General features: G+C 42.6%; 1 protein-coding gene across 2 annotated transcripts in view; it reads right to left on the bottom strand.

The window, feature by feature from the left end:
• The window catches only part of CLPB (ClpB family mitochondrial disaggregase), a 145,737-nt gene that overhangs the window by 15,280 nt on the left and 113,276 nt on the right, over nt 1-17,181 (bottom strand). For both annotated transcript variants that reach the window (XM_005292193.5, XM_065581841.1), the window contains 4 exons: nt 12,312-12,389; nt 9,811-9,866; nt 5,693-5,737; nt 400-561 (listed from right to left, as the gene is read on the bottom strand). In XM_005292193.5, the coding sequence (XP_005292250.3) occupies nt 400-561; nt 5,693-5,737; nt 9,811-9,866; nt 12,312-12,389 (341 nt within the window). The remainder of the gene's footprint in view (nt 1-399; nt 562-5,692; nt 5,738-9,810; nt 9,867-12,311; nt 12,390-17,181) is intronic.

The following is a 17,181-nucleotide window of genomic DNA, read 5'->3' as shown; positions in this document are numbered from 1 at the left end:
GCGGCCCCCAAGGGGGTCCCGGACCCTGGTTGAGAACCACTGCTCTAGGTGTCCCTAAGGCCTAGGCCTCTGACTGCTAGGTGCTGGGACTGGACGACAAGGGATGGATCACTTGATGATTACCTGTTCCGTTCATTCACTTTGAAGAACCTGGTGCTGGCCATTGTCAGAAGACAGGATTCTGGACTAGATGGGCCACTGGTCTGAACCCGTATGGCTGTTCTTATGTTCTTCGAATAGGAAGATGGGGGTTATTTGCTAGCCCAAATTTTCAGAATTGACTAGTGATTTGGGGTGCCTAGATTGAGACACCCAGATGCCAGCTGTACCAGTCAGCCCCTTGTATCAATCACTGTCGTATTGCATATGCTCACACTCTGACATGAAAGACAGACTTACTTCATCAAAGAGCTGCAGCATAATGGTGAGAACATCTGGATGGGCTTTGTCCACCTCGTCAAAGAGGACCACAGCATTTGGGCACTGTTTTAGCTTCTTGGTTAGCTGCCCACCTTCTTCATGGCCAACGTAGCCTGGCGGAGAGCCAATAAATTTGGCAACCTAAGAGGAAGTGATTGAAAACAAGACACGTAAGAGACGATGGAAGACGCTCCTCTCATTATATAGGCGCTAATGACCAATAATTTTTTTTTTACATAAGAATTAAGTTATATATACACACTGTGACATCTTTTATTCACCAAGTACCTCAAAAGCACCTGGACAAGCAATGAGTTAGATACACGTAACACAGTGACTGCTGAGCAGTAAACACTCAGTAATAGCTCACTCACAGCCTTGGACATGCAAACCTGAAGAAACGTCTGCATGTGTCAGTCAGCGCGCAGCAAGCTGGGATGTAACTCTAGAGTGCTCTAGCTTGCCGTGCAATCCCTGGCCGTGTGCACATGAAAAAGTTCAATAGTGCACTTTGACCTACTTCTCTTTGAAACCACAGTAGAGCAAAGTGCACTACAGAACTTTTAATGTGCAATAGCAGAGTTTACATGGCTAGTTAATGCTGATGTGTTGTAGATTTATACCTCAGCTTTCTGAGAACTAAATGGCCTTAAAGTCAAACAGAGAGATTGTGGCCAGATGACACCAGTTAATTCCTACTCTTCTCGAAAAGCACCAGGGGATCTTTAATGGCCATCTTCCTGGTCTCCAAAACACTTCAAGAGCAGGACAGTTGAGAAATGTGGACAGCTAGCTGCTTCAGTGAAAGAGCTAAAGTGTGGAGAGGAAGCAGGGACTTCAGATTGGCTAAGAATGTGAAGAGGTCTCAGGGAGATGGTGAAAGATGGAGCCTCTGCTCTCTCCCAGTTGGGGGAACCAACTGGAAGTCAGAGCCCAGGAAAAACACAAAGGAATTCTGTGAATAAAATAAACTGTAAAAAAATCATAACAAAAATATTTGCCCTTTCTACTTAAAGCTTGGCCAAGATAGCTGTATTGTGGTGAGCAACCAAAAGTGGTGGCTACACACCACAATACAGCTATCTCGGACAAGATTTTTAAAAGCACCTAGTGATTTTGGGTGCGCAACTTAAGACACATTAAAGGAGCCTGATTTTCAGACGGCGGATGCTCAGCATTTCCTGAAAATAAGGATCCTTTAAGGTGTCTGAAACTGGGCCCTCCAAATCACCAGTCACTTCTGGAAATCCTGGCTTTATAACATGTGATGTCCTAATAAGGCTGGTTGCAGTCAGTTAATAGGGGCCAAGATGGAATATTTGGGACAGAAAAACAAATCCTTCAAATATTTAGCTTGGGAAAGAGAGAATTCACAACTTCTTGTTCTGGAACAATGAAATGGCCCAGCATTATGATAAATCTGTTGCAAACTAACTTTGTGCTGGAGAATAACAGTTGTGTCTTTACGGCCATTTGCCCATGTTGCCACCTGACACAACTGCATTTCCCAGTTGCAGTTCCCTTTCAGTATTCCTACCTCTCCAGCGCAATACAGGAAACTTGAGGGAGGAAAAAAGCCAACCTAGGTCCATCCTTTGAATGAACCACAGTACTTCCTCGTACAAAGGCTGGTGCCTGCTTTTTGCCACTTGTAGAGTATTTTGCACAGATCCGTCTGCCTCGGGAGAACTGGGATCTTTACTTCCTTCTCCTCTTCCTGAGAAATGCACATCTGCTTCTGGCATTTGGCCCCCATCCTCTTTTGAGAGTGCTACATTCTACTGCATAGGCAAGAAGCTCCCACTGATTGGACAAAATTTGGCTGAAGCTCACTCATTCCAACTGTTTTAGCAATGCCCTCAGCAGTGTCAGATTCCTCATGCCGTTCTTTAGTACGGTTGTCTCCAGCACTGACTTCTTGATCCTTGTTTGCATGAAAAACGTATTCTATCTTCCTTTGCAATTCTCTGCCTTTGCTTTCCTTATTTCTTCCATTCTCTTCCCTACATGCTGTCATCTCTGTCACCCTCGCCAGTGTATGGTATTTTATACTTTGCATATTGCTGTTTCTGACTCTGGAGTCCTTTTTCTACTGTCTCTATCATCAACACTGTCACTGATGTATTTACTGCTACTGTATAGAGCACACCTATCATACGACCCTTTGGCAATCATCTATCAATCGCTCTCTGAGCATTCTTCTATTTTCCCTCTCTGTATCCCTTTCTCTCCAATGCCTTGTGGTAAATAATAGTATCCTGGCTTTTTTTTAGCCCCTTCCTTCTAAGAATCTCAATGTGCTGGGCAAGCACACGGAGATTCACAATTGCCCTCTATGATACGTCAGCGTTGTTGTTAATTATTATCCCTTGTCACAGTCTAGTCAACAGAGGCACAGAAGGATTTAAGTGATTTGACCAAGGTCGCTGAACCAGCGGAGTCCTTTCTCTACTCTAGAGCATAACATGTGAGTGCATGCACATGCAGACACATCCTGTTAGTGTCCAAAATTGACACTCCCAACCTGGAGCTTTTCCTTTATATTTTGGAACAATCAACAGAGATCTTAGCTTTAACGGGCTGTTTCTCGGGTTTTCCCCTGAAAGGTCATCTCTCAAAGACCCTAGTCCCTCTCTTGACTCACAGACTGTCCTCTGAAGTTTGAGCTAAGGAGACACGCCTCATTTTCCTTCCTTCTTGCATACTGTTTAAGGAAATAGCTGCTTCTGTTATGGGACTCTTCTTTAACTTACTTCCTAACTCGCACTCTTCAGGATCTCCACGTACCTCGTTCTATTTACTGTCTATAAAGATCTGCAAGCCATCTACAGCTGTCAAGAAGAAGAAAGGGACCTGGTGTAAAACTCTGTACACTCTTTATAGACTATCTCTTTCCAGTCTGAAATCTTTAGTGCCATCAGATTTTCCTGTTCTATTTGCTACAGCTTTTAAATACCTTTGTAGCACAGCTTCTGACAGAGAGATACATCCTACACATTCAACTCCATGCATTTTAAAGACTTTCATTCCTAAAATCCTGCAGTGGGACGGACAGAGTATGTCTACACAGCAACAGCTGTGCACGGAGGCTGCCCAAGCTAGCTTGAATCCAGCTAGCAGGGGTAACAAACAGCAGCGAAGACAGCTCTGGCTTCAGTGAGGATAGTACAAGCTCAGCATGGACCCTAAGGCTAGGTCTACACTATAGGCGGGGGTCGACCTAAGATACGCAACTTCAACTACGTGAATAGTGTAGCTGAAGTTGTGTATTTTAGGTCGACTTACCTGGCTCTGAGGACGGCGGCGAGTCGATCGCTGCCGCGCCGCCGTCGACTCCGCTTCCGCCTCTTGCCGCGGTGGATTTCCGGAGTCGACGGCAGAGCCATCGGGGATCGATTTTATCACGTCTTCACTAGACGCGATAAGTCGATCCCCAATAGATCGATTGCTACCCGCCGATCCAGCGGGTAGTGAAGACGTGCCTTGAGTATTTAACTTGGCTCGCAAGTCTGCTCTGAAGCTCACGATGCTGTTTTCACTGTTATTGTTCTCCACACTAACTGGGTTCAAACTAGCCTGTGCACAGATTTTGCAGTGTAGACATATCCTGAGTCTCTGGTGTTCCCCGCTTCTGTCACTAGTCCAGCTGTTCTGCTTCTCTTCCAATGGTGGAGGTAGTATTCGTCCAGGATGCTACACAGGTTTGCTAGGAATACTGCATCATCTGTAAAGTCTATTAATGCCTCTTCATCCTTTCACTCAATTCCTTCTTTCCTATGGATGCATGAACCTTTCAGAGGACGCACAATATCACCAACAGCTCTTCCAAAGTACCTTACCTTAGACCATCCCATGCTTTGCTGCACATTGGCCTACCCACATATGTTGCAAATTGGGCTACCCACATCTGCCATCCTTGCCTGTCAATTGCCCTTCTCTCCAAATCTTCCCATTTCATATTGAGGTGCTTGATGTCATTCAGAACTGTTCATTTCCATGTTATTTGAGGTCTTTCTCTCTTTCTTCTTGCATTTTCTGCCTTCCATTGAAGGGCAGTATTTGGTAAGCAGTCATTCTCCATTCTCAGCATATGTCCCTGCCACTGATGTCTTCTTTTGTAGATTATTTGTGAGAGGGTGCCTTGTACAGTCATTTTTCTGACTTCTTCATTCGTCTTCCAATCTTTCTGTTATTCCCAATATTCTTCTCAGCCACTTGTGATTAAATGCATCCAGCTTTTGCGTATCTTTCTTGGTAAGTTGCCATGTCTCACTGCTATATGTTGTGATGGCGATAACAATTGCTTTGTACACGTTCACAGTTTTGTCTCGAGGGAGATGTTTTTGAGTTGCCAGATGTTTTTGAGTCTTCCAGATGCAGCGCTTGCCTTCCCGATTCTTCTTCTTATTTCCTCAGAACTGGTACCATCTTGACTGATGGTACTTCCAAGAGACGTAAAATTGTCGACCTTCTCTAGTTTCTCTTCTTCAGTTTTGATTTCTGTCCCTGTAGTCCCCATTTACATGACTTTACATGGCTTTAGTGGGGGGTTATTACAATATGGCTGATCATGTACATTTGGACAGCATTCATTCCTGAACACAACTGTTCCCTTCTGATACTCTTGCTGTTGAAACCACTGGCACCATGTGCAGAGGCCACCATATAGGATATATATTGTTATCAAGCATTTCCTTTGACTTGGCCTCTGCTCCTAGTCTGCCTTGGCACTTTACACTCTAGTGCAGAGGTGCCCAAACTTTTCCTCTCTCGGTTCCCCCGCTTACTTGTAATGGAATGTGTCCACAGACCCCTGTCTGCTGCCAGGCGCGGAGTTGTGGCTGGGGGCTGGGGCCGCAGGCTGAGCCGTGGGCCCCCTGCCAGGAGCGGAGTTGTAGCTTGGGGCCGGGGCTGCAGGCTGAGCCATGGCAGGTGGCCAGAGCCACAGCTGGGAGCGGAGCCGCGGCTGGGATTGCAGCCTTTGCTATTCTCCCTGCATCCCTGTTTGCAACATTTCACTTCTCAGTTCCTGGAGACGCTGAGCACTCACAGCTCCCACTGATTTTGCTCTCAGGATTAGATCCCATGCTAAGGCACAAGACCTGTTAGGTGCTTGTTGCTTTCAATGGGAGCTGAGGAGGTGCTCAGCACCTCAGAGAGCAGTGATGGCAGGTGGAGGGGAGAGAGAGAGAAGCAATTGACATGATTTGTTTAAATTACTGATTAAACTAGAATTTCAATCCCTGGGAATACAGACAGGCCATTTACTAACCTCATGCCTTTCCTGGAACTCTGACATGTCCAGCCTAATGAAACCCTGCAACAGAAATAAGTAAGCAACATTATTTTTGATTAATGCTCTACAAATTTTATTACATTTAAATAGCATCTTTGGATCCAGCGCAGCTGCTGAGGGGGACTGACATGCCGAAGTGTTTGTTTGTTTGTTCCCAAGGATGCCTGTCAATGAAATGCTTAGATAAATCTATTGCAAAAGGCTGAGATTGATTCTGAAAGAAAAGGGTGGAAATAAATCCAAGGTTTCTCAAGGGTATGTAAGAATGGTCCCAAACCTGGCTATCTTTGTTCTGAATGAGTTCAATTAAGATGACCTGCTCTCATCACTGCAGTGGTGGGGATGAAAATGGGACTTGCAATTTGCTACATAAAATGGCCATTATTACTGTTCAACTGTTTACAAATAAATCAACAGGAGAACATAATGCCTACCCTGTACAAAAAAATAAAATCATAAAGTCAAGGTCAGTTAAGTACTTGGATGATCACAGCATTGAGATAATATTGTCACAGAATTTATAGGTTGATACACAAAGCTCCTTTTATGTCTGAAAGGGCTGGTGGTTCATTGCAGAAAATGAATTTCCCATGCTCGCAGCTATAACTTAGCTCATATTGCTATGAAAAGGCAAGCTTGAACTTTCCTAGCAGTGATAGCAGGGATGGGAGTACCTGACAACCAGCCAGGTCTCCAAAGGCATTTCTTCTAGTCACAGCTGGTGCCTCTGTGACTCACATGCTGTGTGACATACATGACTCATCTTATAACTGTATCAGCTGGAGAACCACGGCGAGTGTTCTGTGGGTGCTAGAGACCCTTGGATGCTAGCTTAGACCAAGGCTTTGTGCTTAATGCACAGCAAATGTTACCAGCTGGCAATTCAGTAGCATTTACTCCCCCTCCTGAAACTTGTTTCACCAGGCCTATAAGAAGCTAGCTGACTATATCTTCTACTCATCTATATCAGCCATCTTATTAGTGACACACTCGTTTGTGTGCAGGAACAACAGCTGAAGGTGGAACAGAAGAGTGGATAGAGATGGATGTGAAGTTGAGTGTTGTTTTGTGGAAAGACAGTATGTACGAAAATCCACCTCAGAATAGTGATATGGTAACAAAAATAAATAAATCAAATGAAGTAGGAGGACCTCTCCCTACACGCTTCTAAACATCCCCTATTCACTGAGACACAATCATGTATATAGAAACACAGAAGAGTAGGGAAGAAACAGACTGGAACGGTAAATAGTTCTCTAGTAGCTGGCAGAGGGTAAAAGTATAAAAACATAGCTACTGAATGCTGGTTGTCAATGGGAATTCCCATTGGCTTTCGAATCCCAGCAGTAGTTTGCCCTCTCCAGGGGCCTAACACTAACTAAAAGATGCTAGATTTAGTTCCCAAGGTATGGAGAGCGGAGGTGGTTCAGCATCTCCCCAGAGGATCTGCTTTTAATGGAAGTCTAGAACACAATTGGAGTTGTATATGAACAAAGATGCTAGTGTTACAGATGGTTAAGAACCGGAATTTCAATTCTGTGGAAAATGCTGACACGTCAAAGAATAACTTGTTCCAATTTGAAACAAAAAGCTGAAATTTCAAAATTTCCCACGGGGGGGGGGGGGGGAGGGATCTACAAATTTTTGATTTGGGACCATCAAAACATTTTCTGTCAATAGTGTCATCTTAATTCATTTTGTTTCAATTATACTATAAAGTCAAAACAAAATGAATCAAAACGACACTATCAAAACAAGTATGCAGTGTTGAAGCTGTGTCAGACCCAAACATTTTGACACTATTGAAACATAATGTTTAGACTTCTTCTTTTTGAAAAAAATTGTCAAAACTGACACAGTTCCACCAAAATATATATATATATATATTATTTCAATAAAATTGCAATTTTTGATGGAAAACTGTTCTCGAAATTTTTTTTTCCAACCAGCTCTAAATTAACATTGCCAGGCCAGTCAGACTGCGTCACTGCTACCCAAACCAACGCTCTTACTGCCAACAGCCACTGACTTTGGAGTGCCCAACTTGAGACACACGGACCTGATCTTCACAAGGCCTGAGTACCCACAACTCTACGGACGGTCAATGGGAGCTGTGGCCTCAGACTGGGCATCAAAAGCAGAGACAAGCCAAATCAGTGCCAGTGTAGCAAAGGTAGCTTTCCGGGCCTGATCCTGATCTCATTTACAATGGTATAAATCAGGAGGGTCCCCTCCAGAGTCCAGGGAATTACCCTGGTGAGAGCAAGATCCACACCAGGCCCTAAGACATTTCTAAACGCTCTTTTCTGAATCAACCCATTTGTGATCTAACCCCTCGTGTCAGCAAATCATCAGAGAGCTCATTGTACGTACAGCACAGACAAAGGCAGGCCATATAAAGATATTAGCATTTGTAATTAAATATTAACCTTTCTGTCAGTATGAAAATGAGACCATTATGAATTCTTCTTTCTTAATCAGTCCGTTCCTGCTAATAGCTGCATCCCCTATAACTAGCCATATAGTTTATGACCCCTCTTCAGAGGGCTAATTACTGCACTGACTACCAAACAGTAAAACTCTGATTTGTGCATGCTATTGAATTAACACAACATTCAATGTTTGGCTGATTTTTCCATTTGATGTTTAGCTGAAGCACTGACCAATTCCAGGTGCAGCAGCTCTGAATTAAGGTGCCTGAGTTCCAGGAAGTGGAATTTATTACATTTAAAAGGCAATTATAGATGGATGAGGAAAAGAAACCAGAACAGGCTGTTTTACGGCCTTGTTTTACTTTTGATCTGCTTTCAATGTGTGTCATTTCATCTTGTTTTTTCTACACTGGAGAACTTCTAGGCGAGGCAGGATTGATCTAACACCAGTTTGCAGGACACCTTGGTGCTGCATCTCTGCATTTTCCTCTGTGACGTGAAAAGGGCCTGTTTCTGACTCTCACACCAGTTTTATACTAGTGTATCTCCATTGACCTCAATGGGAGCAGCTGGGAATGCTGAAATTTAATAGATGCTTAAACATGGATTTAGGAGCCTAACTTTAGGCTCCTAATTTTTAAAATCTTGGCCCAATTTTGTTAAAGAAAAAACAAAGATGTTTTAAAACCTAATACTACTTAAAAATGTTTCTATAATATGGCTTTTTTAAAAAATCCAATGAAAATAGCTGTTTTTAAACAGATAAACAATCTGTAACAGTGCTTGAAACCCAAACACTCCGGCACTAAGAACCCAAATGTGATGTCACTTATGTTCATTGTCCAAGCTGAATGAAATGCAAAAAACAAACCAATAGCACACATAGTGACAAGTAAATTTGACTTTTAGAATTCCTTCACTTCTAATTATCTAAGGTTTTATTAGTGACATAAGCAAAGAAATGTATTTGTCCACAACAAAGGATGTTCAAATTAACACTTTTCAGAGTAGCAGCCGTGTTAGTCTGTATCCGCAAAAAGACGAACAGGAGTACTGGTGGCACCTTAGAGACTAACAAATTTATTAGAGCATAAGCTTTCGTGGACTACAGCCCACTTCTTCGGATGCATATAGAATGGAACATATATTGAGGAGATATATATACACACATACAGAGAGCATAAACAGGTGGGAGTTGTCTTACCAACTCTGAGAGGCCAATTAATTAAGAGAAAAAAAACTTTTGAAGTGATAATCAAGCTAGCCCAGTACAGACAGTTAAGAAGTGTGAGAATACTTACAAGGGGAGATAGATTCAACTATCCTCATAAACAAGGTAAACAAGCTAAACAAGCTTTTGCTAAATTCTTTGAATTATACTAAAGTGTTATGAAAAACAAAGGCAGTCACACAGTTTTTTTTAAAAAAGTTTGTTTTAAAGCAATAGCATCCCTCACTGATGCACAAAGACAAATCCGATGCTTCCTTTCAGCTGTTGAGTAAAGTGCCGCTGTGATCCAAAATGGACAACAATGTGAGTTTGGCTCCCCCGCATAGAAGGACCATGCAGTGATGCATGCGGTAGTATATCAGTGATGGACAAAACCATGCTGCTATCTAAAGCCCAGCTGATTGATAAAATACTAATATAACAGGAATTACCTTCTTGGCATCTTTGTGCATGTACTTGGCTGTCTGTTTGGCCAACTCTGTTTTACCTATTCAGAAAACAGTAAGAAAAGATTTGAGTTAAAACAATCAGAATGCACGTTCCATTTACCATGAATGATTGCAAGAGTCACGTGTCTAACTCTCTACAACCCATGTGCTCAATACAGGACTTGAGCCCAGTTCAGACATTAGGAGCAATCCATGTATGGAGATTTTCTCTGCAACAGTATTTCATGTTAAGCAGGTGTATTAATACCAAGGCAGAAATGCCAAAATTGAGACACCCAAAATGAACAGTTAGTTTTTAAAATCTTGGTCTCCATTTAGTACAACTAATTTGAATGCACCTATTAATAGCAACTATTATTTATTATTTGTATTGCAGCAGCACCTAGGAGCTCAGTCATGGACCAGACTCCCACTATGCTCAGTGCTGTACAGAACAAAAAGACAGTCCCTGCCCTAAAAAGCTGACAATCTAAATATAAGACCAGATACAACAGGTGCCTACATAAAGAAAGGGCGGGGGGGGGGGGCAGGGAGCACAAGGAAACATTGAGACAATATTGGTCAGCATGGTCGGCACTGGTCTCAGCACACCAGCAGCCTGACAGTTGTCAAAAGTTTTTGGAGAGTTTTAAGGAGGACAATGAGGTAGCTTTGCTGATGTTTACAGGGAGCTCCTCCCAAGCATGAGGAGCAACGGGGAGAAAACACAAAGGTGCATGTTGAAAATGTAACCAGTGGGCAATGAAGGCTGCATCAGGGGCTGAGCCGAGGATCTTGTGCTTGACCTTTAGTAGGTTTATTCCGGAATGGAGATACAGAGCGGTTCGAATTCTTTTGCCCAAAAGCTGCACAGTTGGATCAGATTTTTGCTACATTTGTGCCAGACATCCCAGGTTTCATGTGCAATGTCTTTACTTTCCAGATGAGAAGTGAATTTGCCGGGAAATGTGATATTCTTTATTTGTTTGATTTATCCAAGGAGTCTATCATAAAACTCTAGGCACATGAACAATCAATAATTCAAAACATATATTACAGGATAAATCTATGTTGACATTGTATCAACAAACACACTGGCTCAAGAAAACGGAGACCCCGTCCTCTCACTCTATCTATTCGGAAAGAGCTGGGGTAAACAGACAGGCTTTGCAAAGTGCCCTGGGTGTCAGAATACTCCAGACTGGGCCAGGATCAAAGGCCCTCAGGAAGAATGCTCCGCTGCCAACCCCAGGGGCTTTCACTCTGAGCACCCCAGCTCACCTCAACTGCCTGAGTACCACAAAAGGAGACAGGCAGTCTTTGAGATCCGTGGGACCCAAACCAGAAGAGGCTTTATGGGTTAAAACTAATAGCTTATATCATGCCTGGAAATAAATCCGAAGCCAGGTATGGCATCTGTACTTACGTCTCCAATACTCTATTTATATCCATTATATATTATACACCTACCTACACTCATATATAGGCATTAATACATATGGCATACACACAAAAATACGTCATAATTCACCCTCTCCCCACAAAAAAGTAATTATTTTAAAGGCCAAGTTCTGCCCTGATTTACAGCAGGTCTAATCCCACAGAAGTCAATGGAGGTGTCAATCAAGGAAGAATTTAGCTCTAAATGTCCAACAGAAACATTTAAAAGCAAGGACATTCAGAGTTAACATTGCTTATTGCTTTCATATAGTTACACAGCAACTCATTGAGAGCTTTGCCTAGTACGGCCCTGAGGCAGGACTCTGGACAGACAATAATGGTTGCATAGCCTTAACCTATACAACTAGAGCATCTTCCAGCCAGCCAAGTCAATGCAGGGGAGGCCATGTAAAGTACAATGTCCGTTGTCTTTCAAAGGCCACATTTTGATGGCTTTAACCTTTTTAAGTGGTCAGGAAAAATATTAGTGCCAATAGTGTGTGCTAGGTGCTTTGCAGACAAATACGGTCCTTGCCCTGGAGTGCTGATGATGTAAAAGCCGCCTCCGAACTGGTTATTTTGCACACCTGTGCACAGGTTTGATTTTTTTTAAAGGTCTAATCTGTTAAAAACAACATTTTTATTATTAAAAGTGTCCTTCTTCGGTTGAGACTTGAAAGCCCAGATTCTCAGCTGCTCTAAATCAGTTTAGCTCCCCTTGCACGAGCTGGGGATCATAATATATGAATTTAAGACTGAAGCTATTTCATTTACCTGGACAAAACACAGGAGGATGGGCTAGAGGACCCGCTGGAGGTCCCTTCCCAGCCACAGGAGTTGATGACGTGTTTGACAAGTGAGTGATAAGTCCCTGAAAACAGAGTTTAGTGTGTGTGGTGACACACTCTGGAATACAACTGGGTAACAGGGCAAGTTACTGTAACCTCCTCCTCTTTCCCCCTTCTCCACACACATGTATGTCCAGAACATGCCATGAGATGATGCCTACATCAGGCCTCATCAGCTGTGCTCTCCCCCGTGACAAATGACAACCCATATGTTACCTATTCCTGATGATCCCAAGAACAGAAAAACCAGGGGATGTTCTTCGTCGTACCAGCCATTTTCCTTTCTCCGAATTGCTGAGTTTAAACACAACGAAAACAAAAGGAGGAAGAGAGGAAAAAAAAGAGGCATATAAATCAATGACACAAAAGCAAGTATAATTATCACTAAGTATACACTATGTTTTACTGCTCTCTGCCCACTCAAAGTCTTCACTACCATTAGTGCTACCTAATTTGATTAGCCAGCAAGGCCCCCAGAGACACCTAATCAGGTTAGCATGGATTTGGAAAGCTGCCCAGAGCAGATTTCGGATAAAGTTTTCCAGGATGTGCACTCAACGTTGCCAGGGAAACAGAAAGGAGGGTGGACATTGAATGAACGAAGAAAGGGTGGTAGAGAGAGAATTCAAGAGGCGTGTTAGCCTTCCAGCTTGTAAGTGCAACCTTTATGTAAAGGGCTGGTTTGGAGAAGTTTGTCACTTCTTTCCCTTATGCAAATTGAAAGGGGGGGAATGTTTGGATTCAAGGTCATGGCAGCCTTGAACTGATGTACATACCGCTGTAAGTTTTGTTTAAAAACACTGGAAAAGGGGATGGTCTGGAGATATTAATGAATGTCTGCAAAGGAATATGGATGTGCGTTATGGATCAGTGATATAAACGGAAACCTCTACCCCAAAGGCAGGGGTGGGTTAGAAAGTAAAGTCCAATGTTCATTTACAAAATACTGAAGGTCAAACCACCCTCCTGCTTCAGGGCATTGACTCATTTGCCTGCAGGGGTCGGGATTGAGTCCTCTCACCCAAAGTGGGCTTGTGCAATTGCTAAGGGCTCGATTCTGCCACCCTCAGTCAAACTGAGGAGTCCCTGCCTCCTCCAGCAGCCTCCCTGAAACAATGAAATCATTGGAACTACGTGGGGGGAGGGAAAGTGAAGCATGACACTATGTGAGCTAGGGTGGTACACTGGGACCCGAGCAGTTTTGGCCTTTGAAGCACCTGGCGGCAGCCACTGCTAGATGCAAAATACAGGACTAGTTGTGATACTGGACTGTTCCAACATGGCCCTTCCTATGGCCATAAAGCTGCTTTAGTTCCTGTGGGAGTTTGGGGGCCTCACACAGTCATTTCTGGGTTGTGCTCTGCATGAGCGTTGAACCCCCTGAGTTTCACAACGTTGCCGATTCTAACCACTCCAAAAATTCAAAGCAAAGCTCAGTCAAATCTGTCCAGATTTTGCATTGGAATCCTAACTTGGCCTGGATCCCCTGACTGGTTTGCAATGCGCCTGGCTGAGTGTCTGCGGAGTACGCACAAAGCCTGAACCAAGGGATGTCTTCCAGCTCTAGTTTAAGTATAGAATTGGTGTTAACTAGAAATGGGTGCCAATCAAACCCAACCGCCAGCTCAGATCTGGAATCTCTGAATGAGGAGAGTAATGTTTACCCAACTTCGTAAACTGCTTTGAGTTCTCTGAGCGAAAAACAAGCATTATTGTATATGTAGGCGCATCCCATAGAAAGTACATTTCCCAGCAGGCCACAGACAACTTGGTCCAATCGGAAGGTCCCTCAAACCAAGATGAGGCACTGCAGCTGGGACCCGAGGTCTCAGCAGACCACCCTTCTGCATTAAATATGACCGGCTAATGATCTAGGATGGGGCCCTGGTTGGGAAAAACATGGGCACCCTGCTCTATAGAGACAAAGCATACAACACTCAACAGCAAAAAGCAAATCTTATCAGCTCTGAGGGTTCTCATAATCATAGTTGAAGCATAAAGGTAGTGAAAGGATATTGAATATTCAGCTTATTGGTGGGGGGTCTAGTAGTTCAGAAGAAAAGAGACAGAATCATGTCTCAGACCACTGAGGTCTTCCTGAGTTATTTGCATTATTTAAAACAAAGCCTCCTCTATTACAGCTCTTATAAGGAGTTATTCTTGCCGTATTGATCGGCGGGGGCTCGAAAACGTTTTGTGACATTTTGTAAGAAGGAAGCGACATAAAAATAAACGGTATTGTGTTGTAAATTGTGCTCCTAAGAACTTACCTGTAGTGTGCTTTTTAAAATTCTACACAGACCTGTGTCTCAGCAGTTGCCAGAGGTCAATGAGACCAAAGATGCAGCATATCATGTTTGATATAAGTACTGCATAAACAGGCTAAACGCCAAGCTTTCAGGATTTACAGCCTAAAATACTTTTAAGATCGCAGGGGAGAATAACGGTAGCAGAGGTAAAGGCAGGATGAAAAATGGAGAGAAAATGAATGATCTAGAGATTTGGAGCTCTACTGGGTTTTTAAAGTGAAATTCTTGCTTTCAGAGTAGAATTTCACTGTACAAGTGGCACTGTGAGGCTCCATGTTTATTGTCCTTCAATGATTTCCATACCAAATACACTCCGTTTTATTATTTCTGACTGTCACCCCTGCAAATACAATCTGGGATCTGAGAGTCAAGCTGGGCTCTTTCCTCCTCATCTGCCCATCTCTCTTAGGGTCTTAATAAAAGTTTTGCAGGTCAAATTCTGCTCCCAGCAATTCCAATGCAGCACCTTTGCCTCCAGGTATAACTGACAGGAACTCAGTAAACAATGCTATTGCTGATGCACAAGAAAGAAGTGACTCCAGCTCCCACTCCTAGAACTTGATTCTCTCCACACTGCTAGCAGGAGGAAGTGGATAGCAATCACTATAAATAAGCAGTTATGAAATACAGATAACTGATAAAGGAAGCTAAAGGTATCAGTGAAAAATCTATGGCCAGTATAGTTAAGGACAATAAGAAGGAATTTTTAAAATATATCAGGAAAAAACGCCATCCTAGCAGTAGTACAGATAAGGATGACTTTCTAGAGGATAGGGGTAGAAAATTGTTAATCTTGATACAGAAAAGGCAGAATGTTCAATACATATTTCTATTCTATATTTGAAAAGAAGTTGGATGATTTATTTATAGCTTATAGCACCAATGAAAGCATTTCTATTCCAACAGTAACTAGGAAGAGTGTAAAAAGCAGCTGATAAAGTTAAACATTTTAAATCTGCAGGAGTGGATCATTTGCACCAAAGATCTTTAAAAGGTTTGGCTGAGGAGCATTCTGAGCCATTGATGTTGATATTTAACAAATCTCTGCACACTGGGGAAACTCCTAGAGGATGGGAAAAAAACTAATGTTGTGCCAATATTTAAAGATGGGACAACCCAAATCACTACTGGCTGGTTTGCCTGACACTGATCCTGGGCAAAATCATGGACATGCCAATGTGGGATGCAACCAGTAAAGCCTTAAAAGATGGCCGCATAATGAATGCCAACAAACATGGATTTATGGAAAATAGGTCTTATCAAACAAATTGGATTGTTTTTTTTTATGAGATTACAAGATTGGTTGATAAAGGTAACTGTTGACATGAGAGAGAGACTTCTGTAAGGCATTTAACTTAGTACCACATGACATTCTGATTTACAATATTACCGCTATACAAAATCAAGACAGCACATATGAAATCAGTTAACTATCTAACTGATCGATTTAAAGAAGTAATTGTAAATGGGGAATTATCATCCAATAAGGGGTGTTTCTAGTGGGGTCCTTCAGGGCTCTGTTCTTGGCATAATGCTATTTAGTATCTTTATCAATTATCTGAAAGAAAACAAAATAATCACTAGTGAAGTTTATAGGTGACACAAAAATTGGTGTAGTGGTAAAATAATGATAAGGAGAGGTCAGATTTATAGCGTGATTGGGATCACATGGTAAAATGGGCTCATGGTACAACATGCCTTTTAATACAAGGTCATACACCTAAGAACCAAGAACGCAGATCACACTTACAGGATCGGGTCTATTTTGGAAAGCAATGACTTGAAAAAGACTTGTGGGCATGGCGGATAACCAACTGAACAAAAGCAGTCGCTAAGAGCAAATGCTATTCTTGGGTGTATATGAAGTAGGCCTAGGAAAGCGGGTTTACTTCTGCATATGGCATGAGCAGGCTCTCTCAGAGGTCCAGAGAGGCCAGGCCACTTCCAGCTTTTGAAGCCCCTAGCCAGAATACAAATAAAAAATGACGACACATGGTCTAATCTTGTGCCATCAGAAGCGATATATTTTTATTAATATTTATGAACGTTTTAAACTCTTTAATCTGACAAAATCTATGTCAGTTAACAAAAAAATTATGTCTTTTACCAAATCACATCTCCTATTTGCTTATATTTGCAGCTCTAAGATGGGAGTGTGTGTCACATTTTGGTCCGATAGAGAGGCGCATAAAAACAAGTTGAGAAACTTATCAAATGCTCAAAAATTAACGAGTGTCTAAATTTGAGGCCCTCTTTGGGCTTGAAGCCCAGGCCAAATGGCCCTCCTGGGATTGGTCCTGGGCATGAGTCAGACTATTACTGGACACTGTGTTTAGTGTTGGTGTCCAGGCTTCAGAATGGATGCTGACAAATAAGGGTTTAGAAAAAAGCTACAAGAATGATTCGAGGTCTGGAAAACTTGCCTTACAGTGAGAGACTTAAGAAGCTAAATCTGTTTAGCTTAACAAAGAGAAAGTTCAGAGGTGACTTAATCAGCCTATAAGTGCCTACATGAGGAAATGTACGTTACTCTACCAGGCAAAGGCTTAATGGGAGCCAATGGCTGAAGCTAGACAAATTCAGACTAGAAATAAGATACACAGTTCTTAACAGGGAGGGTAACCAATCATCGGAACAAACAGTTGGGGATGTGGTGGACTCTCTACTCACTGGGAGTCTTTAACTCAAGACTGGACATCTTTCTAACAGATATTTTAGCTTAAGCAAAAGCGATGGGCTCAATGCAGGATGACAGGGTGAAATTCTCTGGCCCGTGC

Source organism: Chrysemys picta, chromosome 1, assembly GCF_011386835.1.
Source record: "Chrysemys picta bellii isolate R12L10 chromosome 1, ASM1138683v2, whole genome shotgun sequence".
Classification (NCBI taxonomy): domain Eukaryota; kingdom Metazoa; phylum Chordata; order Testudines; family Emydidae; genus Chrysemys; species Chrysemys picta.
This window is presented reverse-complemented; position numbering and strand designations above follow the sequence as displayed.